Source organism: Leucopleurus acutus (genome assembly GCF_964270905.1).
Source record: "Leucopleurus acutus genome assembly, chromosome: 14".
NCBI lineage: Eukaryota > Metazoa > Chordata > Mammalia > Artiodactyla > Delphinidae > Leucopleurus > Leucopleurus acutus.
Window position 1 is genome coordinate 53,275,532 of NC_139156.1, and position 27,003 is coordinate 53,302,534.

A 27,003-nucleotide genomic window follows, 5' to 3' on the forward strand; every position below is an offset into this window, starting at 1 on the left:
GTGTAACCTGGAAACTGAGGCAGAATCCCAGCATACAGATGGAGGCCCTTGATGGGGACTAAGGGGAACAGGGCACTGGACCCGAGCGGGCCCACAGGTCCCTGATGTGCCCAAGGCTTCTCGGGAGGTCAGAGGCAATCCGACTAACTGCAGAGCCCTCTGTGGGGACACTGCCCAAAAAGACAGGGCCAAGGTCAGGGGACAGAGGCCCTTCAGGGCAGCAGCCCCCTTCCCCACGGTTGCATCAGGTGAGGGTGAAAAGGTGGGGCAGGCAGATGGGAGCATGTACGCCAGCACAGCAAAGAAGCCCAGGTTCCCATCACCCCCACATTAACATCACAGGCAGGAGTTTGCAGCCAGCACACCTGTGAAGTGCAGCCAGTGCTCCTGACTTCTGTCTGTTACTGCACCTCGAGCACAATTCCCGAGCATTCTTCCTGCCACCTCGCCTAATCATCTCCCTGGATTCCACGCACATGCTCTCAAACACCAACTACTCCACGTTCACTATCAAAATACTCAATATTTGCTCCATCAGTGCTAACCGGTGGCAGCCCCAGGAAAGGAAAGGCACTTTAAGCATACTTGCAAAAGACCCTCTGCTCTAATGGACCCATAAATCCACATGTTAGCAAATCCTAAAGCAGACCCGGGATTCAGTTCCCAACCCCTCTGCCACCTCCGTACCTCCGTCCCTGAAATCGTTAGCTTGGAATTGAACCTCAGTAACCAAATGAGCTCCTTTTATTTCTGTTAGCGCTTCTCCCTGAAAAGAAAGGCAGGCAGGCCAGACAGGACGTTTTACTTTTTATGGGCCTCAATTTATCTGACATGCGTATTTCTTAAAGCTTTCACCAAAGCTACACCTCACCGGCCAACAACTCCTCCATTACCTTTCTCATTCATTTTTGTGACTTTCCTTCCCCTTTCTTATTGCCGTACTTTCCAGATGGTATCATTAAGGGGGCTGGAATTATTAATCGCTTCATTCTCAACAGTTTCTCAGAGCATCCTAAAGCCACACAGATTGCGATGAATGAGTTCAAATGCCTCCATTTTTTATAACTCCAAATGAAATTTAGCCACAGTTAACAGCTGAGACGAGTGTTTCTCTGGACAAGCATCTTGGTTCCAGATATATTATGCACAAGAGGCACCATTCCACGCCCATGACTGCCTGCTCCAAGCTGACATGCCAGGTTCAAATCACTGATGCCGCTGTTCATGACATGGTTGCAACCACCCAGCAAAACGACTTCTGAAACTGGCTACACAAGGATCCTGTGTAGCACTAACCTCAACTGGAAGCATAAATTCATTATTTGATTCATGCCAGTCTCACTGTGAGTTCCACTAGGCCAGTTATTTTCCTCAATATGGTGGACATAATTGGTCTTGCCCACTCAGGACCATTTGCCCTTCTTCTGGCAAGGGAATGGTGAGCTTCCTTTGTGAGGCCACACCATCCCACTCGGTCTATACAGTTGCAATGGGATAGACTCTTCCCTGCTCTGGGGATGGTCATGTGACTCAAGCCTAGCCAATCAGAGAGCTCATCCCTCTGGCCATGGTGATTGGTTCAGGAGTGGGCATGTGACCAAACCAGAGCCAACAGGCAGAATAATGGGACTAATACCAGAAATTATTTGAGAGAAAAGTATGCCCTATCTTCTGTTGGATTCGAACCTAGGAGAATGAACGCACGCATGCAACCACAGGCTGATGCATTGCTTGAGAATAAAAACAACATGGAGAGCAACAGAGCTGAGCGATGGAGAGAGGCCAGTTGCTAACAACTTAAGCTCCCTGGATCAAGCAAAGCCTGAAGCTGGCCTGATGTTTGGGTTTTTCCAGTCACATAAGCCAATAAATTCTATTTTGAGGATACCAGCACGATTATTTTTCTGTTAATTGCAAGTGAATGTAAGCCATGAGGGGAGGGAAGTTGTCAGTTTTGTTCACCACCACATGCCCTGTACTTAGTACAGTGTCTCACAGACAACAGAAGCGTAATATTAATAATCAACAAATGATTTAACTGCCTTACACAGGGAGCCTGCTCCCTGGTGCCCCTGCCCAGGGCATTCAACAACCCCAAACTCTGACAACTCCCTGTTTTACTCCATTTACTGCATTTACTCCATGAGGACTCCATTTATTGCATTTATTGTGGAGACTGCGATAGCATCCCTCAGGAAGTCTATGGGAGGCGGCCCCAGCTGCACGAGGAGCAGACACTTGCCCCAGCCAAGAATAAGGCATGGCAGCTGAAACAGCTGTCCCCACGGCCCAGAGATGGCTGGATGTCTCCTAAAGGAACAGCCATCTCTTCATCCTCAAGGAGACATCCTGGACTGGAAAGGAACTGACTCTCCTGGGCACTGCGTGCCCCAGGGCAGTTTCTTAACCTTTGGAGCCTCTAGTTCCTTACCTTGAGATGGCAGCAAGGCTACAGTGCGTCACAGATAGGAGCGTGGACTGTGGAGCCAGACCACCAGGGTTTGAATCCCACCACCCCCACTTACTAACAGTGAACCGCAGGCAAGTGGCATCACTTCTCTATGCCTCAGTTTCCTCATCTGTGAAACGGGGCTAATGCTAGTAGCAAGCACGCAGTGTTAGTATGAGCATCAAAGAAGTTAAAGTATGTGATGTGCTTAGAAGAGGGCCCCACATACTGTAAGCACCATGGACCTAACTGCTAGTATTATTACCTCTTCCAGAAAGTTGTGCAAAGGGTAAATGAGACACTGGATGTTCGATATTTACTGGACACAAAGCTAGCACAAAGGAAATGGTCACTGAATTACCAGGTAAAACATAAAAGCCAGTGTGAGCCCACACGAGGCCAACCAACCACACTTCGTGGATACAGACCAGTGCACACCTGACGGAAGAGTGGTACCAGGTCAGGTACCCCCTGCCCAGGGATGCCACCAGTCCAAGTGGTGCCTCTGGGCACCTCCACAGCCCCACGCAGGGGACAGGGCCTGGAAGCAGGGAAGAAGGGGTTGGTGATAACTTCATAAGATCAGAGAAATTATAGAAAAATAAAAGTGCATTTTCTTTGTACACTTAACTAAACTTGAAATGTGGCTACACAAATGTTGGTAATGCCTTAACTGTCTGCAGGGGGCTGACAGCATATTTGTGCCGATTACAGGAGAAAACACACTTAATTGCAAGCCATGTTGATCCCCTGCAGGAAGTGTTTCCAGGAGGTTGAATCCTAAAGCAGGGGACACCCTCCTGCCCCGTGCAGTCCTGGGGGGCTGATGAGGGGGAGTGTGAATCACAACACCCAAAAGCAGCATCACTATTTTAAACGAAAGCTGTAAGCAAATGACGCTGACACGTGAATGTATAAAGAACTTAAGTACTAAACAGAAGGTAATTTGGGTCTAATAAACTTTTAATAATTAAGCATAAGTGTTACATAAGTCATTTCCAGAAAGCTTCTCAACTACTCTAGTGACCATACTTTATTCTCTAGCAAGTGTCAAAGCCGCCATATTCGTTTCTCAGATAAACAGAGAAAGCAGAGCTCACAGTAGGAAGGGGTGGGAGAGAAAAGTCGTGTCATCTGATCTGATCCCCATCATACTGGACAACTCACGCTTTCACTGTCTTGACTGAAGAGCCATCTGGCCTCTGTTTACACATCCCAGCAGTGGGTGCTCCCAGCTCCTGGAGGTAGTTTATCCCGTCTCAGGACAGCTAACTGCTAAAAAGATGATCAGACCGAACCAAAGCCAGCACCTTGTGATTTTCACCCAGTGTTTCATTGCTTGAGGCCGCTGACCTTGAGGACATTAGTGGTTTGAAGACACAGCAGCTGTGCCACCCACCCCAAGTCTTCCACCTCAACCCCATGCCTGTCGTCACAGAAATGTGAGGCCAAGGGCTCTGACATGAGCTGGAGCCCTGGGTGCCAGGGCTGGGATGAGCTTGGGGCTGGGGACTGGTGGGAAACTAGACTACAGGTCCCAGAGCCAAAGAAACCTAACGGCAGTTTTCCTGGGTCTAACCTATGATAGAAACTTCCCGGAGTTAGCAAGGTAGGAGGAATCTCTTGTAGCCACCAGAAATACGATGATACTGTCAGAAGTATATTAAATCAATTACATCAACAGAAATCAAGTTTATTGTCACTCTGTGCTTCTATTTAATCCCGATAGAAAATAAAAAATCAGTTCTATCAAATCCAAGCCATCTAGGTCCCCCAACCCCTGTCCCATCCCACACATTTTAGTTACCCACACCTGTGCATCAGGAAACAATCTCAGCAAAACATCCAAACTAAAAGTGTTAGGTAGACAAGGCACCAAGGGTCTGAAATCAGAAACACGGAATTATAGAGAGCAGAAAGGAAAGAGTTACAATCTTGGGAACACCATTACAGTCGATGCTTTCCTAAAGCAAAAAATAATTTCGCTCTCTTTGTAATCTTTTTTTTGATACCCTATAGCCAGTGCACAATTCTTTTAAAAAGAAAGAAAAAGATTCCTTTATTTCTTAGTTGAAACAGCTTAAGCAAGAACTTAAGAGAAAAGTAGGTCAACTGACCTACTTCTTTTCTTCTTTAGAAATGTTTGCATTTGGGATCAGAGTTGGTGGAAATTTTCCATTCCAAATTCTGCTCAGGAAAGGAAAATGAGCAATCTGACTTGACGAGATGGATCATGACATGCTAATCATCCTTCCAAATGACCCACGTGTTACCCCTCACAGCTTTTTAAAAAATTTCAAGATGGGTATCATATTTAGAATGAAAAAAAATTCAGACTTTTACTTTTTGTGGGGAAGGTTAAATATGTACCATCTTCCTTTTGTGCACAGTCGTTTGATGTCATCATTCTCTTTACTTCCAAGTGAGAGCAGTGGCATACTCTAAGGGTACGAAGCCACATTTACATGCTTCAAACCCCGATATGCGTCTCCAAAGGCTACCGTGTTGATTTATTCCATGTAACAAGTGGAAGCATTTAGTGCAAGTCCTGAACACTTTATAAATACCATACATGTAATCCTTATAACACCACCACTACTTTCTCTACCCCTGGTTTCTTCAGCCAGTCCTTGCTTCACATGGATGTGGTGCCTGGGTCCACACCACCCGGGTCCCCCATTCCGGCTGCCACCTCTCAACAGGTTCCAAAGCCTCACGTAGTTTCCTATCCTTCCACTGATCTTGAAAGCCGAGGACAAGAGCCTAGCTGGCTCACTCTCTCCATCTCAGCCCCAGACACTCTAGCCCCTGAGAATGACCCCAAAGACCAAACAGGGCGCTCCCAGATTTCCCCTCAAGCTGGGCCAGGAGACCAGTGGCAGCTCTGCTCTGGAAGGCCCACCGACTGAGGAGGGGTGAGATTTAAGAGAAAGAACTCGGGCCGTGCGTAACAGAAGTTCAAGTGAATATACAGTAAGGGATTGTGGATCCAGAGGAGGCGCTTTTTCGCCCCAAGCTCCCTGCCTGGCTAGCAGCATATTCCAGGGGCCACCAGAGTGGAGGAAGAAAACCTGGGGTCCAGAGGCCCTACATCTTGTCCCAGCTCCCATGCTTACTGCTGGGTGAATAAGGGTGACTTCTCAAGCTCTCTGGTCATCAGCGTCTTCATCTGTAAAGGGCTAACCATGACCAGCTCGAGGAGAAGTTGAGAGCACCTGTGAGACGGTGCACGTCAAACCACTCTGCACGTCTACACAGCCAGGCAAACACACAAGACCAGGGCAGCAGCCAGTGATGAACACTGATCAGCCAGTTCAAGCCTCTCCTGCTCTGTGCAGCTCAGAGAGGATGTGCTGTCCCGGTGCATGCAGTTGCGGGGAACCGGGGCCGGGGGCAGCGGGCGAGACCCCATTCCCACTCAGCCCCGGCCTCCCCAGGCACAATCCTTCCCACCTCCTAGGGGCTGCCGCCCTGCAGGACTCCTGGAAGGGTCATCCAGACGGGGTGCCCACTGCTGTGCCTCAGTTCCTGGACCGCAAACAACATCAGTAATAGGGACACAAATAAGGAGAAGAAGCACAACAGTCGCTGGGAGAAGAACACCTCGCTCCACAGCCCGCAGACTCCCGCCCGGGCGCCTGCTCTGCGGCCAGCCTCACGCCCTGGCCAGCCTTCCCCATTCTCCTGACCGCCTGAGAAAACTTTGGAGATCCTGGGGCAATGCCAGCAGAATCACACTGCATCCCAGATGCTAAGGAGAGAAAGCTCTCAAGGGCCCTCGGGCCACCCATCTGAGGAGTCCAGTAGCCATCCTGCTGCCCAATAGTGGCTGCAACCACCTTTCTTCTATTGAAGTGAAATGTGTCTCTTTAGAACTCCCAGCCCCCGAGCCCCTTTAATAATCTCCCTTTCTCCAGACAGGACTCCAGAGATTGGGGAGTAGTGGCTCTGTTCTCCCCTTCTGCAACACAAACATTGCCCCAAATAATCACTAACAATGCTATGACTTCTACATTCTCCCCACTCCCCCCTTCAAAGACATTCGGATGCGCTGTGGTCAAGAGCAAGGTGGACAAGGAACCTGAAGGGAGGGACCCAGCCTAGAACCCTGCAGCCCTGGGACCTTCAACAGTCCTCTCCTCCACGTGTGCCCTGAAGTCGCAGCATGGGCAGGTAGGAAGCAGTGCCCATTCCACTTAGGAGCTCTGCTTTGCACGGAAAGCCACCCCCGGCTGCTGGACCCCCGCAGGTTGCACCATCCACATGGTGCTTGTCAGAAAAGGCGTGATGGGAACACCGCACCCGAATGCAGGACAGGCCATCAGGAGATCCACTCCGGGGCCCCAGCTCCACCATCCACTGCGCAGCCGGGAATCTGCCCCATCCACTCCCCGCCAAGCCCTAACTAAGGGCCAGTCGCAGACAGCCAGTGGGTTGCTGCCAGGACAATGAACCACGGACCAAGTGTGACTGTTTTCTAGACTGTTTTCTTTTCTCAGGAAAAGAAGTGGGTTCTGACTGAGCCAGTGTTCAGACAGAGGATATTCTTAATAGTTTTAGATACATGTTGAAGTCCAAAAATAGATACTTTTTTCCCCCAACGTCAAGCTTATATGCACTAGCTTTTCCCAGGAGTATTTTTGTATACCAGAAGTCTCTCTTAGAACCACTGGAACATAACAATGAACCGAGGAGAAACGAGGAAGGACTTTAACATTTTCTCTCTCTCTTTAACAGAGGGGACTTTATCAAGAACCCCGTGGTCCCAGCGGGGAGCCAGTTCCTCCTTCCCTCCCGCTCTGTGCTCTGAGCCCACGTCCCCAAACTGTTTCCCCGGGGAGGTGGGGTCTCTAGTGGCCCACCTCAGTGCGCCAGCACTCATGCCAACGGCTCGTTATGGCGGACAGAGCGCATTGTTGGCTTGATCTTCATACGTATCCTGTGGAGTCAATGTTATCATCACAGAAGGGGAATTTAAAGGACATACCCCAGGCCACAGAGCTGCGAGGTTCTAGAGGGGCCCCAGATCTTCAGACTCCTTGCCCACATTTGCTCTTTGGATTACACCTCAACATATCCAAATAACATTTGATAGAAGGGAAGAAAGTAGAAGTCACAGCAGTCCTTTTTAACCTGCATCTAAAATCCATCTAAATTAACTAGGAATGCTTTCCCCAGGAAAGAAAAGATTTATATTGGGATTGCGATCGATGGCATTATCGGCTCAAATTCTCCTCCCCTCCCTGTCTCCATACCCTTTGACGCATGGCTTTGCAGTTCCTCACACGAAAGGAGCAGAAGATTTTTCCCAGCGCCTCAACTCTGACATATTGTGGCCAATGGCACGAGGTGAAAGTGACAGGGTGCTGGTTCGGAGGAGCCTAGCATGCTGCCACGTGCTCTCTGGTTCCTGAGAAGTGCATGCCTGGGCTAGCCTGCCAGTCCCAGGAGGAGCCTGAGAGCTACACGGGGCAGAGCCGCCCCAGCGAAGACGCCCAGCCTAGACCAGCTGAGAGCAGAGCCCCAGCCAACTGGCAGCGGACTCCCTACCAATTAGACTGTGGGGCAGAAGGTTTCTTCTCCTGGACAGATTAACATGGGGGAGTCCCACCAAGGATGCTGTAGGGAATTGCTACGTCGGAAGAGAAGTTGGACCTACCAGAAGTTCCAGACTTTGGGGTTTTAGGTATAGGTAAGAAGTGTGGAAACCAACATGGGGCCGCTCCCTTTTTGCTCTTCTGAGCAAAGGCCACATATAAAAAAAAAATACTGCTTACTATCACCATCAATTCATAAGACATAGGACATTGTAACACTAAAACTGAGGAGAGGATATCATCTTCGAGTACAACACAGTCCTTTTCAAGCAAAGGTAGCTGGCCACCCTCCATATGTGAGCCTTTTCCTTTCATCTTGTCACAGATCAATGAAAACTTCGACACAGCTCTCGTCCGTGGACTAGCAACGTTCCTGCACGCTTTATGGTGGAACTGTGAGAAGAACACGAAATCAGTTACGTAAATTTCGAGACTTAAATCGTGGTTCTGGGGCTTCCCTGGTGGCGCAGTGGTTGAGAGTCCGCCTGCCGATGCAGGGGACACGGGTTCGTGCCCCGGTCCGGGAGGATCCCACATGCCACGGAGCGACTGGGCCCGTGAGCCATGGCCACTGAGCCTGCGCGTCCGGAGCCTGTGCTCCGCAGCGGGAGAGGCCACAACAGTGAGAGGCCCGCGTAACGCAAAAAAAAAAAAAAAAAAAAAAATCATGGTTCTGTTTCTTCTGTGACAATATAAAAAGTACATGTCTTTTTCATCAGGATAGAAAATAAAGCTAAAGATAAATGTAAGCACCTCTGCCGTGCCTTCTCCGTTGGCTGCCACAAGTGCAGCAGAGCAGCCAGTGGTTCTGACAAACCCCAACCGCGACAGAACTTTTAAGTTGCACTGCGCAGGTGCCCAAGATGCTAGTTTTGTGTTTCCGTGATTATGATAATATACAAATGAACAGGAAAGCAGTGATGCAAATGGAACCTCTCACAGGGGCTACAGGGACACATAACAGGGACAGAAGTTAGAGGCAGGGAATCCCCGGGACCAGCTCCCGGGACACACAGCTAGGCCACACGTGAACGTCGACTGTCGACTTTCTGAGCCATAAAGAGCTACCCCATCCTTCTGTTAGATTTGTGGAGGCCCAGGAGAAGGAAGGGGTCTGAAAGTGGATGGTGGTCCCAACAGATTCTATTATCATTCCAAACTATCCGTACCACAGATGCCAGGCTGGCTCTGGCCAGAGGAATGTGAGCAACCATGGCACACGTCAGTTCCGGCCAGAAGCTCCGGGAGCCAGTGTGTCGCTGGCCATGCCCCTCTTTTTCCCTCTGTCATGAGATCACTGGCGTTTCCAGTAGAGGCAACTCCTTCTGTCTGAGGCCCAGATTAAAGTTCACGACCAACTCCCACGGGGCATGTCACATGGGTAAGAAATGAGTCTTGGCTGGCAGACGTCACTGAGACTTTGGGATCATTTCTCACTGTAGCATCACTAAGCATAACCTGACTGACACGATGGGGATGCTATTGAGGTGAAGAACTCAACATCAGTGGCAACAGAGAAAGAGGGTTCATTTGTCTTGGATGCGTTTCTCTACCCGATCCCTGAGCAGGTAAGAAGCGGAGGTGAGGGCTGAGTACAGAGATGCCTAAGACACAGGGCCCCGGCCCCTTGGAGCCCATGGCTAACCGGAAAGGCTAGCCTCACCTCTCGTGTGGCTGGGGTTTCTCATTGCTCCCAGATTAACCTCACTCATCAGGCCCTGAGGGGACTCACACACCTACCAGGCCCAAGGCAGAGACAGAAGAGGCCTCTGAGGAGCCCTGGACGGCCAAGGAGGCTGTGAGGTGAGGGCAGTAGGCAAGAGCCGTGTTCATCCCTTCCCAGCAGAGAGGGCAGTGCACGTCCAGAGCCCTGGGGCCCGCAGTCCCCTGGACTCGCGCTCACAGATGTTGTGCTTGGTCTCTGACCATCTCCATCAAGGTCACTCAGTGTTTCAGCACACGCCCTGGGGAAATCAAAGCTTGTGCCTTGAGCTCAACACACTCAGTGAGCAAAGAAAGGACAGACATGGGACCTCTCTCTACTCCACTCCCAGCAGGTGAGCCAGGAGCGCTGAGCCTTAGCCCTGGGAGACCGGCCAGTCTTCGTGGGGCCGGAGCGGAATTAGCGGAGTCTAAAGTCCTCGACTCCTCTGATTGTGGTGGCCCTTCAGGACCCCGCACCAACCCCAGAGGGAGGCTGAGATGTGGAAATGATCTGCCCCTGCCCCAGGGATCCGGAAAGCCACCCTACCGTGGAACCAGGGGGCGATGGCTTTGGTGCTCCTCTCAAAGCCCGCGCGGCGAGGCAGCTGCTCCTCCTTAAACCAGCGCACTATGACTTCTCTGGAGACAGGACACAGGGGCCGCTCCCAAGTCCTGCTGAGACAGAGACCGAGTGTGGCAGAGTCAGGGAGAGAGCAGGGGGCGGCGAGAGGGGAAGGAAGGAGGGGGAGGGAGTGGGGGAGACCACTGTGAGCGTGAACAGTCCCGACGCCCACACTCACGCCTGTGGACAGGATTAAATGAGTCCAGGTACTTGAAGGCGCTTTGCAGGTCATAATGTACCAGCTGTTATTGTTTTCCCCAAAAGAAAACTGTTGTCACTTAGTTTGAAAAAAAGCCACGCAGGTGCGAGTGCGAAGTAGGATAGGAGGGGATGTCAGAGGGAGAGAAAAGGCATATTTGCCCTCTAGAATGGCCAGGGCGTAAACAGCAGCGTCTATGAAGAAGGATCGTAATGTAATCGGAGCAAAATTATTCACATGTGCGTGTCCTCCGCCCTCCCCAAACCCACACTGAAGAGAACTCTCGTTTTGCCCCTCCCCGTCTCACCCACCGCTGCCGTCTACGGGGACACCTGGCTTGGCCAGCTAGCCTTCCATGTTTTATGAGGCAGAACCAGGACAGTGAACAGCCTCAATCTGCTCTGGAAACGGCTGAGCTTCACCACCAAGAAGTAAGAGGGAAAAGGACAGAGGAAAGGGAGAGGGGAGGAAAGAGTCGCTGCACGGGCTGACTTTTGATGGAGAAGCAGGTGTGGAATTGAAGATCCTGGGAGGGAGATGAAGAGGGGCACCTGAAGAAGGTCTGAGTAATAAATTAGCTGCTTTTTGATATTTTCTCATAAGTAAGCCCAGATTTTAATTGTTATACTGTGGCTCCTGAACGTATACAGAGACGGGGCCACGTGAGACCCACTGACATGAAGCCCAGTAAGGGTTTGACAGCACATTCCCCGTAACAACACACACCCCTGTGTGCTGAGGTGATATGCAGCAAGATCACATGGCACTGCTGTGTGGGATGAAAACAGAGCTTCAGCAGACTTTGGGCCCAGCATGAACAACCACAGCTTTCTCACCCTTCCCCCTGAGTGACAGCAACCTGGCACAGGTTCACACTGTCACTGCTGTCTGTCCGCCTCACAGCACTGGCATTTAGAATTCACCACCGCTGTCGTCGTCTCTTATGAAATAAACACCAGCACGATGTCCCCAAGTCTTTGCATTTCCCCTGCACCAACCAACACTTCGATGCTGAGCCCAGCACTTCCTGGCAAACCCCAGAAGGAGCCCCTATTTTTACCTGCCCTAAGATGAATCCACACACACACACACACACAGTAGTGAACACTGTAGATTTTAGAAAAGATGCAATAAGACAGAGGGTGAGGTTCCATTGAACAGCCTGAAGCCGTCATCAGTGGAGTCTGTTCTCCAAACCCCTTGTTTCCCGCTGCCACCTCTGCAGGCTTTTTATTAACACCCCCTCCAACCAGCTTTGCTCCTCTGTATCCGCCCTTGAGGATTTCCCTCTTCTCAGGAACCTCAGGTGCTCTTCCTCTTTATGAAGCGGCACACTGCAGCCCTGCCCCAGCCTCTTCCTTCACACTTGCATTCCCCAATAAATAAGTGTGCTCAGGGGGAAGAAATAGCCTCTGGTTTCTAGGACTCATTCTCCTTAGAAGGCAAGAGGAGGTTATAAATAACAGCAAGGAAAATTCGTTCACTCTTGTCCCTCTGTTTCTAAGCAGAGAATCTGATTCCCCAGAATATAAATGCCAGGACCAAGTGCTCCAAGAGGCCACCTGGCCAGAAGCCTCACTCCTGCACCTGGAACTCTCTCCCATCAACAACGTGTCTGCCCCCAGCATAACCGGGCAAGCGTGGGCTGGCCGCCGGTGCCAGCACCACAGTGCTGAGGGCAGTGAGGCCACGGGGACCTGTTCCATGGGGCAGCCACAGGAAGGAGGCTGAGGCATGGCTTCTGGTGCCTGGGTCTGCCGCTCCATCTGCATGGTCCCTGGTCCCCCTGCTCCACCCAAGGCGGCACACTGTGGCTGTCACTTCTTCTCCTCTACTGACAGCCACACACAGCGAGCCTGGAGCCAGACTGCAACACAGTTCATGCAGTTCTGTCTTCTGGGCCTGAAGGACAAATTATACGTCTCCTTTAAAAAAAAAAAAGCACAAGAGGAAGAAGGCTTTTCTAACTATGTCTCCAAATCCAGGAAACATAAAAGAAAATCTGACCTCATTAAAATAAAGAACTCCCACATGACAGAAAACATCATCATAAAAGACAAATGACAAATTGAGGGGAAAAAATGTTTATCACAAAGAAAAGCATCCCTAATATTTTCCGTAATATTTAAGGAGTTCCTAGAAACAGATGGCGAAAAGACCAATAACACAATGAAGAGGCAGGAAGGGAAATGAACAGACAGATAGAGAAATACCAAAGGCCCTTAAACATATACAAAATACTTCATCTCACACATAAACAGAAATGCAAATTTAAATTTTCACTGAGATATTATGTCTCACACAAAACAAAAGTCTGACAACGCACTGTTGGCAAGGCTAAAGGATGAGAGTGTGCATTGGTACCACCCCTGTGGAGGGCAAGTTGATGAGAACTATCAATACTATAAGTGCATGTAGCCCTAACCCAGTGGTCCCACTTTTGGGAATCTCTCTTGTAGATAATAGTTGCGTGTCTACAAGGTTACTCATTAAGGGCACTGTTGGTAATAACCAAAGATTTCAAACAACACCAATGCCCATTAATAGAGGTTTTGAAAAATAAATTAGAGCACAGCCAGGCAGTGGAATACTATGCAGCTGTAAAAAGAAAACTAAATAAAAATAATCAGGTAAGAATCGATATGTAAAGACCTCCAAAAATTATAGTTAAATGGAAAAAAAATCAAGATGCAGAACCATGTGTATGATAGGCAAACTTTTATGCAAAAAAAAAAAAAAAAAAGGAGATACAACTTTTCACCTTGGCAGTTGCAAAAACGAACTGGGAGGACACATAAACTAAGAACAGTGGTTCCCTGTGCGGGGAAGAGGGAACTGAGTAGATGGACGGCAAGGATGGGAGTCAGCCTTTCCTCCATGTATCTTTTTAAACTTTCTGGTTTGTGAATCATATAAATGACAAGGAAGGAGGAAAGGAAGGGAGGGAAGGAAGGAAGGAAGGAATGCAGATGTCAGTTCTCCCTAGGCTGCAGGGAGAGGGAGGGGGTTTTATGAATAATCCTAAATCCCAGTCAAAGCAAAACCCAGACAACCCTCTGTCATCTGGGGCTGAATGGACTCTTCTGCAGGTTTATTGTGGTTCAGGGAGCAGCAGGCACTCACCATCCAGCCTCTGAGCCCTCCCTCGGGCAGCAGACAATCAGCAATAATGAGGAGGGGAACCAACCTTAGGGCTGGCCTGAGGTGGGCACAGGCGGCAGGTCGAGAGGCTCCAGGCAACCTCTTGATCCTCCGTCCCAGCAATCATGGGCAGTCAGTCACCTGAGCGCCCTTGCCAAACCACTCATCAGCCCAGCGTGTAAGGACCCTCCTGCACTCAACTGCGTTCACCTGCAACCGGCTATCAGAACCCAGGATGCACCAGCATTGCCTGCGGTTACAAAAAGCAGCAGCGAGTTCTGTTTCCGGGCTGCTGGGCCACATTTAACCCATTTGAGGTCTTATATTACAAGTTCTTAACCTGGGGTCTACGGATCTTTTAGAGCTTGAAATTATATGCAAACGTTTTGGGGTATTTACATATGTGCATTTCGCAAAGAAGAGGGTACACAGCTTTCTTTAGATTCTCAAAGGAATCCTAGACCCCAAAGAGGTGAAGCCTCCCAGAACTCCAGAGTTGGTAGAAATCTCCAACCCCGACTCCTCTCCCCAACTCCTGCCCCATTACACAGACTAGGGCACTGAGGCCAACAGAGGGGAGATGACTAGCCCCAAATTAAACAGCAAGTCGGAGGCAGAGCCGGACCGTATCCCTGGTGCCCTACGCCCCAGCCGGAGGCCCTCCCCCAGACACACCGCGCATGCGGATGCGGGATGCGAGGTCCGCGACTCACCTGCCAGGCACGGCCAGGGGTGAAGGTGGCCCCGGGCCCAGGAGGTGGTGGTAGAGTCTCGCCTCCTGCTCGTGGCTCTGGCCGAGCTCTCGGAACCTGGAGCTGAGGCCAGCGACCGTGCCCTTCTGGATGGCGCGGAGGGAGTGGCGCCGGTACTCGTCCCGGGCGCGCTGGGCTCGGCGCCTTCTCTCCTCATCAGCCGCCTTGGACCGACGCACTGGAAAGGAATAGAGAGCGTGTTCACCCAGACCCGCAGCCCAGGCCATGCACTGAGCAAGCCAGTACATGGCCAGGAGCCCTGGGACTCACCCAGAATCCCAGGATTCATCCAGATGCACCCACGTGTGCTGCGTGGAGGCTTGGCACCCGGCAATGGCAGGCCCGACCTGAGCCAGCAGCCCTGGGTTAGCCTGTCCCTGTGGGGATAAAGACACTCATGACAGTTTGGGGTGGTCCAGCTGTTCCCGTGGCCCTGTTCCAGAATGAGCAAGCAACTTTTGGATGGAAATTTACGCCTCCATGTGTAGTTCTTCCTGGAGTGCCCTGCTCAGAGCAGCTTCTCAAACCCTGTGCCCTGCCTCAAGGACACCTGTCCACCTTGAAGTAGTGAGCATCTCAAATACCACTGCCACCACCCATGCTGATGACAGCTTTCTCTGTGCCAAGCCCTGAGCTCCGGGCCCTCCCTGCAATATCGCATTATGGACGCTTCCTCCAGCCACCAAGGGAGGAGGGCACATCACTATGTTTGCACAGAAACCCAGCCTCCGGGAGGTTAAGCAACTTGTCCGAAGTTAAACAGCTAATAAGGGGCAGAGCCAGGGTCGGAACCCAGGTGTGTCTGGCTCTGAAACCCATGCAGCTCTCCACACCACTCCACCCCACCTCTCAAGCTTCCTTCCATTTTAAAATCAGGTGTATCTGACACCAGCGCCCCTGCTCCTTCCTACAAAAAGCCACAAGAGCATTTAAGACCATCCCATCCAACCTCCTCATGTCATTCACGTAGAAACTGCTTTCCAAGGAAGGACGCTGACTTGCCCAGCTGGGTCAGTGGCCAAGCCTGGCCGGGAACCACCCTGTCTGCTACCACAGGATGAGTTGTTGGAAACTCTGGAGTCCCAGTTACGGTGCCCTTTCTCTTTGGTTTCCTGTGGCCTTGACAGCTGGTGGGTGAGTGTGTTGGAGGGAAGGGAGGGGATCCTTTGACAGGTGTGTCACGCCACAGGTTCCAGAATGCCACAAGGCCCCTCTCTCTGGCCTCTGTCTTTTCACATTCCTCAAGGCAGGGTGGACATCTACAAGTTCCTGCTTCTAAAACTCGAAAGGGAGCCCTGGGGCTGCGAAAGTGCCGAGAGAGGGGACAAAACCTGCCGCAGGTACGGTCTAGAATTAAAACCAATTATTTTGTAGTCTGATTGCATCGTGTCAGGCCCCTGTCTGCCTCTAAAATCCAATCCTTTTGTAGAGAACTCGTGGAGCTGGCCGTGTCCTTCTCGTTGTGCAAGACCTGGGATTGCCCTGGCCCAAGCAGGTCCCCCTCCCCCCGGGAGTAAAATCTTACCCACAGTCTAATTCTACTCCAATCTCCATCCAATACCTGTGCAGCGAGCACCTACAACCTACCAGTCAGAGAACTGTGTTCTGTTAGCATTTGGAGGATACAAGGCACATGGCCCTCATGCTGAAAGAAAGCGCTTCTCCTTCTCAAGTTGTCAAAGTCCACCCTCGAAACATAACATCCCCCAGATCTGAGGAAGGCAGCAGGAAGTCTGTCCCTCAGAAGGTATTTATGGATGTGGAAGTCACATGCAGAGGAGCTAATAAGCTGAGAGCTCCAGGGCAGGAGGGGAATTTTCTTTGGTCTATTCACTGATGCATTCTAGTGCCTAGAATACATATGTATCAGTCAGCAGGTGATAATATGCTTGGATGACTGTGCCCAATTAAGTACTTAACTCTGCCAGGCCCTGAACTGGATATAGAGACAGCAAAGACCAGACGCTTCCCTCAAGGCACTCAGAGCCTAGCTGGGAAAATCAGACAAATAAATATCTCTAGCACAAGGAGAACAGGGACTGATCAAGTACTGTCAGAGTTTAGGGGCGGTAGCACTCACATTCTATGAGGAAGCCAGGAGCCACCAAAGGAGATGGAGCATTCCACTGGGTCTGGAAAGGTCAATAGAAGTTCTTCCAGAAAAAGAAGGAGGAATCCACCCCAGGGGAAAAAAAAACCCTATATTTCCACTCTAGGTACTAAGAACACCATAGTGCCTGCTACCACAGGCTCAAACAAGGCCAGGTTTCCCAGCACAGGCTTTGCGGTCACTAGACTACAAACTAAACATAGAAGCTTGTGCCCTCTAAGGGCCAGTGACCTTTGAGTGTTGACAGCCCCTGAGAGACAGTCACACTCAGTGACAGAAGGAAGTCACATGCAAACTACGAAGACAGATTTTTGGAACTTGGCTAGGAGAGTGCACAAGCTGTGGGTCACAGAGGGACTAAACCCAGCCTCCTAAAAGCCAGCTCTAGTTTTGGCACTGTCTGCCTCAGAAGCCTTCAGTGGCTCCCAATGCACACAGGACAAAGGGCAAACCCCTTGGCCCCTAGGGAGCATCCTGCCCGCCCCACTTTCTTTCCCAGCCCAGTGGGCCTCTGAGCTCCTGCCCACACTCTGTGTTCAGGCGCCACCAAGCTCCCCACCATTCTGCGAACTCTCCCCTGTGCAGCTGTGTCCACCGACTCAGACCAACCGTGATGCCCAGGCAGAGGCCTGGAGGGCACTTGGAGGTGAGGATGCAGCTGAGGCTGCAACAGGAAGCCAGCCCTGCCGCCCAGGGGCTGATGTGGAGTCAGACAGGTTAACGGCAGCTCCGAGAGGGCTCTCTTGGGTCCTTTTCTTTTCTCGTGTTCTTTTTTTGAGACATACTTGACATATGTAAGCTTAAGGTGTACTATGTGCTGATGTGATACACTTAAAATATTACAAAATGATTACCACCATAGCATTAGCTAACACTTCCGTCAGGTTCCATAGTTAATTTTGTGTGGTGAGAACATTTAAGATCTAGTCTCGGGTCTTCTCTGGTGGCGCAGTGGTTGAGAGTCCGCCTGCCGATGCAGGGGGACACGGGTTTGTGCCCCGGTCCGGGAAGATCCCACATGCCGCGGAGCGGCTGGGCCTGTGAGCCATGGCCACTGAACCTGTGCATCCGGAGCCTGTGCTCCGCAACGGGAGAGGCCACAACAGTGAGAGGCCCGCGTACCGCAAAAAAAAAAAAAAAGATCTAGTCTCGGCAACTTTGAAGCATATAACGTATTGTTGACTGTAATCCCTAGGCTGTGCATTAGATCCCCAGAATTTATTCATCTTCTAACTGCAAGTTTGTACCCTTTGACCAACATCTCCCTAACTCCCCCCCACCTCCCCCTTCATACCCCGCCACCCCCGGCCCCTGGTAACCACCATTCTACTCTCTGTTTCTACAAGTTCGGCTTTTTTAGATTTCACATATAGGTGATATCGTGTAGTATTTTTCTCTGACTTTTTTCAGTTAGCACAATGCCCTGAAGGTCCATGTCTGTTGTTGCAAACAGCAGGATTTCCTTCATTCCCGTGGTCTTTATCCAATCATCCGTTGACAGATGTTCATGTTATTTCTATAGCTTGGCTATTGTGAATAATGTTGCAATAAACACGGGAGTACAGATATCTCTTTAATAGCCTGATTTCATTTCCTTTGGAAATATACCCAGAAGGGGGATTGCTGGGTCATATGGTAGCTTTATTTTTAATTTTTTGAGGAACCTCCATACTGTTCGCCATAGCGGCTGCACCATTTGATATTCCCACCAACAGTGCACAGGGTTCCCTCTTCTCCCATCCTCACCAACACCCCATGCCAGCTTTCTTAAGAAAGCTCTATGCCTCTAGGCCTCACTTTACACCTCTGTCAAAATGAGAATGACATGAATGTCTGCCACACTGAGTTACTATGAAGATTCAATGAAACATAAAATTCTATAAACTATGAAGTACTTTTTTTAAAGCAATGTCTTACTAAATCAGGCCTCTGAACTTGATCCTTTCTTCAAATTTCCCAAAGCCTGATTCTGGAACCTAGCTGCCTGGGTTCAGATCTCAACTTCATTTACCAGCTGTGTGACACTGGACAAGTTACTTAATCACCCTGGGCCTCCGTTTCCTCAAAAGTAAAATGGACATAATAAGAGTCCCTACCTCATAAAGTTGTTATGAGTTGTTAAAAGAGCTAATAATATAAACCACTTAGACCTGTGTCAGGTACCTTTTAAGCACCATGATAAGCGTTAGCTAAAACTTTTATTTTCATTAGCCCTGGCATTGCCACGTTCAAAATGTAGCCATAAACAATTCTTGGCCAGTCCAGGAGGGGGCACCCTTGATGCTCGGTCACATGAATTCTGGGTCTGTTTACAAGCAGTGCGAGATCTTAGTTCCCCGACCAGGGATTGAACCCGGGGCCACAGCAGTGAAAGTGCCGAGTCCTAACCACTGGACTGCCAGGTACTCCCAGCTTACCCTAAATTAAGCTTTGAAATCTTAAAAGGTTGCTTCTGTTCCTTCTCTGAATCCAGGATAGATTCGAACTGTATCATATGACTCTGCCATGGAAACCCTCAGCCAGAATCTGAAGTTTTTTCTTCTATCCCATTGAAAACAACCATAAGCATCTGTGCCCTGAAGCAGCAAGTATCAGACAGTCCTTGTCCCCGGAGGACGCACTGCAGAGACGAGGGCCCCAACCGAGTCACCGGCTTCCTCCCACAGCCCAAGTTCCCAGGGCCTGCACTGCATGCAGAACAAAGGGGGGCCACGGCCATCTCCACTCCTAAGGTGGGTTCCAGGGCCTCCTTTCTCCATCTCATCTCTCAGAGATACATAAAGACAGCTGAGCAGCATGAGAACACTGAGGACCAGAAGAAAAGCTGAATTTAGAGACTGAAAAAATGGACCAACCACAATAAGGTTCCTCTTCACACCTATTTGGATAGCTATTATTTTTTAAATTTTTAAATATAAAAAAAAGATGAAAATAGCAAGTATTGGCAAGGACATGGAGAAATTGGAACCCTTGTGCGTTGTTGGTGGGAATGTGAAATGGTGCAGCTGCTGTGGAAAATAGTACAGCAATTCCATAAAAAATTAAACATACAATTACCATATGATCCAGCAATGCCAATTCTGGATAGATACCCAAAAGAATTGAAAGCAGGAATTCAACCAAATATTTGTACAGCCATGTTCATAACAGCATGATTAACAATAGCCAAAAGGTGGAAATAACCCAAATGTCCATCGATGGACAAATAAAGAAAATATAGGATACACATACAAGTAACAGTATCCAGCCTTCAAAAAGGGAGGAAATTCTGACACATGCTACAACATGGATGAATCTTAAAGACATTATGCTAAGTGAATCAGCCAGCCACAAAAGGACAAACGTTGTATGATTTCACTTACACTCCACTTATTGCACTTAGAGTAGTTAAATTCACAGAGTAGAAAGTGGCGGCTGCCAGGGGCTACAGGAAGGGTGAAATGAGTTTTAGTTTAATGGGGACAGAGTTTCAGTGTGGGAAGATAACCAACGTTGGAGGTGGGTGGTGGTCATGGTAGCACAACACTGTGAATGCCACTGAACTACACACCTAAAAATGGTTAATTTTAAGTTGTATATTTTACCACAATTTATTGGGTTTTTTTACTTTTTGGGGGTGGGGGGAGGGCCGTGCCGTACAGGATGCGGGATCTTAATTCCCTGACCAGGGATCAAACCTGCGCCCCTGCATTGGGAGCACGGAATCTTAACCACTGGACCACCAGGGAAGTCCCCTACCACAATTAAAATGAAAAAAACAAAAGGACATTCTGGCTTGGGGAGCACCAGGCTGAGAATGAAGAGGCCAGAGCACAGCAGGGTGTCACCATTAGCTAGAAATGTCCCCAGCTGTGTCCCTGCTGCCATCCCTCCGTTCTCTCACCTGCAGATCAGGGGGAAAGATCCCTTCCATCTCTGCTCTCCTAGCACGAGGATGCACCCACATCTGCCCAGCGTGGGACCACCTCCCAGAGCTAAGACACCACCCTCCAGGACTGCCTGGCCTGCAGCCCTGCTGCGCAAAAGAAACCAAGTCCCACAGTCTGGGGAGTCCAGCCACACCCATGCCAGAGTGGGAGTTTCAGCTGTCCCAGGCTCGGGGGTGGGGAGACAGCTGACCATTCTGCTTGACTTTGCTCCTAACTCTCTATCTAGCCCAGGACAAGTTTTCATCTCTCTGGGTCTTAGTTTTCCCTCCATGGAAAATAGAGACCACCCCCCGCTTCGTCCAAGGGCTGCCAGAACGGCCAGGCTGCTCTGGAATCACGTCCTTGCCTGTGCCCCAGGCTCCTGCCCAGTTCTCCAATGCTGAAGAGAAACAGCAGGAGTTGGGTTTCCTCTTGGCAGCATCTCTGGGAGCAGTTGCATAGCTCCAGAGGTATGGCCAGGCTAGTCATTGCAAGAGGCAGGGTTTTTAACACTTTAACACATTCGGGCACTAAAAACACACTTATTCAGCACGTGTGTATAGTGCCTCCCTGTGCCAGCTCCATGCTGTGCAGGCCCGAGCTGTGCATTGCACAACTCCAGGGGGCGCTGTCGCCCATGACCATCATTGATATGTCCAGATGTAACAACTTCCTGGTAGACGGCAGTGTAGCGTCTTACAGGATCAGTGCCTTTTTCTAATTTTCACAAGGTCACCCTATCAGCTGGCTGCCTGGCTAGGGGGTGTGGATAGAGCAACCGGCAAGACGCAGCCCACACCCTTGGAGCGCTTACTGCCTGGGGGAGGGAACATGCCAGCAAATGGTGAATGGAGCTGCGCGGGGTGTGCACAGGGTGCCGCGGGGCCCCGGGGAGGGGCACCCCATCCAGGCAGAGAAATCCTCTGGAGAAGGACATCGAAGCTGATGCCTGGTGGACACACAGGATTCAACAAAGAGAGGCCAAGGAGAGGCTATCCTAGGCAGAGGAAGCTCAGGGGCAGAGGCCCAGAGGCAAGAGGGAGCTGGAGCATCCCTCTTAGAATGGCTGGGGGGAAGCTCCTGTGGGGAGGGGACAAGAGGTGAAGATGCAGAAACAGAAAAGGCCATTTAGGAGACCAATAAATACCGGCTAATTGATTTTAGTGCTTTACCAAAGGGTGATGGACGCCACTGAAAGGCTTTAAGCAGGAGAGCAGGATGCCCGTTCGCACTTTTCAAAGACTGACTTGGCTATGGTGTTGGAAATGAATCTGACAGGAACAAGAATAGAGGCTTGGAAACGAGAAACCTAGGCAAAGAGCAATGGGGTTAATGTCAGGACAATGGGAAGGAGGGGAGTAAATTCAGAGAACACTGAGGAGGTCAGATCTTTACAACTTGGTGGTTTGGGGATTGGTAGTGAGCAAAAAAGAGAGACCGGAATGACAGCCAAGTTTCTGCCTCTGACAGTCAGGTGATGAGGCAGGTGGGGGGAGAGGAGGATGGAGTTTTGGATGTGTGGAGTGAGAGGTGCCTATGGGATTCAGGGGGGAAGGTCCAGGGGCCACAAGGTTCTGGAAGATCATTAACTGTTGCTCTTCATGAGACCCGTCTCTAGAGCACTTGCCCATGGTTCTCCCTACCTCTGCCCAGATCGAAAAGAGTGCTGAATAGAATTCAGATGAGCCAGTTACAGCCTGCCGAGAAACCAAACGCTTCAAAGCAACATCAATTTGTAGTAACCCCTTGGGTGAATAGCACAATGTCTCTGAAAATTAGGGAATAATCCTATATACAGGAAAAGGCACCAATAAAGATTTAAATTGTGTATGTGTGTAGATGTGTTTAAATTCTGCTCCATTTTCTGCTTCATGGGAACCTTGGACAACTTGAATTACTATACCTACACTTTATTTCCTCATCTGTAAAATGAGGGCCTCGTAGGGTTACTTTGAGACATCAATGAGATTGTACATAGATGGGGCTTGGACAGTTCCAGGCAAATGGAGGAGGTTCATTAAATATTATCTATTGTTGCTGTTATGATCATGTTGACTGTGAGATAAGGGGACTGGAATACCACCTTTAGGATGGGTCCAGCCCCATTAAGGCACAAAAGGTGGGGAAGTGGTGTAAGAATGGGGGCTGGGTAGAGTCAGGAGCTCTTGTCAGGGAAATGGGAAAAATGAAAGTTCGTGAGAAGGGTACGTTTCCTGAGCCCTGGGAGAAGGGAAACAGGTGGTCCGGATGCTGAAGGATATACATACAGGCCTCTGGTGACTCAACCTGCTGGAGCAGCCGTCACCTGGGGAGAGGACGTGTTTGGTGCCAAGACAGTGAGCTCTGATGAGCCTCGGGGAAACCCAGTGAGGCTCACCAACAGCTAAACAAGGCCAAAGTAAGGGGCTGTCTCTACCTGCACCCCGAGGCTTCTGAGATCGCCTGTCAACCATCCTTGTTCTGCTTGCAATCCTGATTGCTGCCAACAGTGACCCCCTGTGGCCACCAGGAGGAACTTCAGGGGTTCCTTAAGACCAGAGCGCTCCCCATGCCAGCGTGAAGCTCCGAAAGACTTCACTTTGGGGACAATATAAAGCGCCCAGGGATTCCTGAGTAGTTCAAGAGGGGAGCAGGACATGAATCAGGCATGTGGGGACTCACGCTGGCATCATTCTGAGCTGTAAAGCCAAAAATCCATGGCACCTGGAGTTTGGGGATCAGTTCAAACTTACGTCCAAGGAGCAACTACACAATTTCCCATCCCGTCAGCAGAGAGAAAAAAAATCCTTCCGTGCTATCCTTCAGCTTTCCTTCAAGCCCAAAACTCTTCTCTGCTCACCCCGTCGGCAGACCCACACCCCATCTCCACAGGCCCCTTCAAGCTCTGCCTGTGTCAAGCGCACAGCATTTTCGAATCACTGACTTTAAACCCAGACTCCAGAGCACATGCCCTTTTATGAGCGAAGAGAACAGAACCAGCATAACTGGACTCCCTACCGGGCCCGAGCACATATTTTCTCAGCTCTGACCGAAACCCCACAAGGCGTGCGACACTAGAGTGCTAGTTATGGGTTAGGGGGGCCCACAACCGGGATCACACAGCTCAAAGAGGGAGGGGAGGAGTGAACAGTCACACAGCTCCAATTTTTGTAAATGATACCGTTAACCAAGTCAGGCCGGCTCATCTCTAAATCTCTGGATGACTAAAGGTTATCTAACTCGCACTCTACCAAATTCACAGTTGAGAAATTATTAAGTGAATTTCTGCCTGATATATTCAGAGCTTCTCAGAAGCCAGAGCCTGCTCCGCTGTTTGAACTGAATAACTAACTCTGTATTCAAGTGATATTAAAGGGAACAATTCCCTTTTTTTCTAACTTGGAGAATTTAATTTAGGTGTTTTATCAAAAACTGCTGCTCCCAGTAGATTAATGGCCCACTATATCTTTCATATTAAGTTAATTGAGTGCAGAATGGCTTTGCTGGATTTGAATGACAGCCTCCAGAGTTTAGCTCATCGTTCTTTAAGAAAGCATAAAATGAGGAACCCAAATCATGGGCCTGAATGATCACATCTTTTCTCTGTTCAGGGTAGGTTTTTCCATTTTCGGTTGCCACACAGTACATTAATTAGCAATCAGGCAGCACTGGGGCCAAATGATTTCCATCCTCCATCACCAATGAAACACCAGCCCAGCCCATAACTTTCCATCTCATTGTGTAGCTACAAAAAAGAGGGACACTTCGTGGGTGACAGCCCTTCACAACTTAGAGAGCACCTGTGCTTCCTCCCTCTCATTTCACCCTCAGCTCTCCGCGATTACCCTCAGCTCACAAATGAAGAAACTGAGAAACGGAGCAGAGCGAGAACTTGCTCGAGGTCACACACCAGGAAGTGGCAGAGCTAGGACCGAGCTCCCAGCCCATTGCTCCTTCCCCAGACCACAGTAGTCTCGTGTGACTTCACTCTGTGATCGTTCACTATTTTTTTCAGTATAAATTTTGTCCTGCCTTCTTTTTTCACCCATCTCTTCATCCATTCCAAATTTAAACAAATGAATTCTTCGTTCGCTCTTGCCCATCTTATCTTTCTGGCCTCATTTCCATCATTACCCACCATGAACCCCAGGCTGCAACCACATCAAAGCATGTGTCGTGTTCTATGCACGTTATGACCTTGCTTTTGCTCAGAACTGTTCCCTCGGCTGCGATGCCCTTGCCCGCCTTATTTACCTCCCCACATTTCCCCAACCAAATGCCATTTCCTCCAGGAGGCCTTTCCAAATGTACAAATATTCTGTAGCAAAATATTACAGGATTCTTGCATCTATGTTTATCAAGGGTACTGGCTTGTAATTTTCTTTGCTTGTATTGTCTCTATCTGGCTTTGGTATGAGATGATGCTGGCCTCCTAAAATGAGTTTGGAAGTGTTCCCTCCTCTTCAATTTTTTGGAATATTTTGAGAAAGACTTGTATTAATTCTTTTTTAAATGTTCAGTAGAATTCATCAGTGAAGCCATCTGCTCCTGGACTTTTCTCTGTTGGCAGATTTTTTATGACTGATTCAACATTCTTTTTTTGTTTTTTTCCAAGGCCAGTATGTTTCTTTTATTATTATTTTTGTTTGACTTAAGATGGTTGAATGATTTCATTTTCATTTATAAGCATTACAAGAATTCCCATGCAAAAACCAAGACCGTATATGCCTAATTCCAATCGGCCAAATTCCAACCCATGAGACTGGACATTCAAGATCAATATCAAAATGTTGCTTGACCTTTCCAATAGCAGACGTCACGGTCATCCTTTGAGAGATCGGCAGGCCCCTGAACTCCCAAACGCTACAGTTTGCCATGAGTTCATACCAAAACAGGGAGCCAGTCGATGCCTTGCAGCACCTAAACCTGGCAAGTAATTTCATTCATGAAGACAGGACACCTCTACACCAAGGCTGCCACCCACAGTTATCTCCTGGTTCCTGCTGTATAGAAAAACCTGCTTTTGAACAGGCATGGTATCTTCTATTTGGGGACTGATATTAATTTTTCCTTCCAGTTTTCCTCAAAACTCTCAGTAGAAGCAAAGAGACTTTACAAAAAAGCTCACCTCTATAATGTCAAAAGAAATACAGTTGACCCATGAATAATGAGGGGTCAGCGGCACTGACCCCTGTGAGGTTGAATATCCATATATAACTTTATGATTCAATATTCTTATTAGTAACTGGACGGTTCAGATTTTCTATTTCTTCATGATTCGGTCTTGGTAGGTTGTATGTTTCTAGAAAGTTATTCATTTCTTCTAGGTTATCTAATTTGTTGGAATATAATTGTTCATAATAGTTTCTTATGATCCTCAGTATTTTTGTGGCAGTCGTTAGGTAGCTGCAAATCAAAATCACGATGAGGTAGCACTTTCTACCCATTAGGATGGCTATAAAGCAAAACACCACGAAAAACAAGTGCTGACAAGGATATGAAGAACTTGGAACACTCACACACTGCTTGCAGAAATGTAAAATGGTACAGTCACTTTGGAAAACAGTATGACAGTTTCTCAAAATGTTAAACATAGAGTTATCCTATGACCCAGAAATTCCACTCCTGGATATATATCCAAGAGAAATGAAAATATATGTTCACACAAAAACATACACAAATACTCAGAGCAACATCACCTATAATAGCCAAAAAGTGGAAACAACCCAAATGTCCATCAACTGATAAATGGATAAACAGAAATGTGGTGTATGCACACATGAGAATTTTATTCAGTCATAAAAAAGAATGAATGACTGATCCATGCTACAATGTGGATGGACCTTGAAAACATGCTAAATGAAAGAAGTCAGACACAAAAGGTCACATAATGTATGATTCTATTTATATGAAACATCCATCACAGGCAAATCCATAGGGATAGAAATTAGATTAATGGTTTCCAGGGGTGTGGGGGCGGGGGGAAGTAACAGCCAGTGGGCAGAGTTTCTTTCTCTGGTGATGAAAATATTCTAGAATTAGATAGTGGTGATGGTTGCACAACTCTGTGAGTCTACTAGAAACCACTGGATTGAGCACTTTTAAAGGATGTATTTTATGGTACATGAATTACATCTCAATTTTTTTAAGTCTGTTTAATGAATCTGGCAGATGACTAAGAAGTGCTGAGGACCAGAATGCTGGCCAGCAGAAGGCACCTCACATCTCTGCTCTCCCTGCTGTGGCCCGAGTTCCTCTCACTCCCAAACCCAGCCTGAAGCATGTCACTCACCTTTAGAAGCTTCCAGTGTCCACCCATATTAATCATGCCTTTTTATTTTCTGTATTTTTCGAAGTTTTGACATCTGGGGCCTTGCCGATCCTTCAGAGACTGCCCCTCCAAGAGCTAGCCAATTCTAGTAAAGGACTCAACGGCAAGCGTGCCTTTCAAATGCAAACTAACCAATGCAAAGCCCACCTTCCAACCATCTCTTTTATCTAGTTCTTACACTCCACAATCTATCCATCTGCCGTAATCACCC

At 48.9% G+C, this 27,003-nt stretch overlaps 1 protein-coding gene across 3 annotated transcripts in view; it reads right to left on the minus strand.

Annotated features, from left to right (window-relative positions):
* Window positions 1-27,003, minus strand: part of SH2D4B (SH2 domain containing 4B) — a gene marked incomplete at its 5' end in the record, with an annotated part of 79,509 nt that overhangs the window by 10,894 nt on the left and 41,612 nt on the right. For 2 of the 3 annotated variants that reach the window (XM_082854092.1, XM_082854091.1), the window contains 2 exons: window positions 10,298-10,422; window positions 14,426-14,642. In XM_082854092.1, the coding sequence (XP_082710218.1) occupies window positions 10,298-10,422; window positions 14,426-14,642 (342 nt within the window). Of the gene's footprint in view, window positions 1-10,297; window positions 10,426-14,425; window positions 14,643-27,003 lie in introns of all 3 variants that reach the window. The other variant, XM_082854090.1, reaches the window with a different exon arrangement.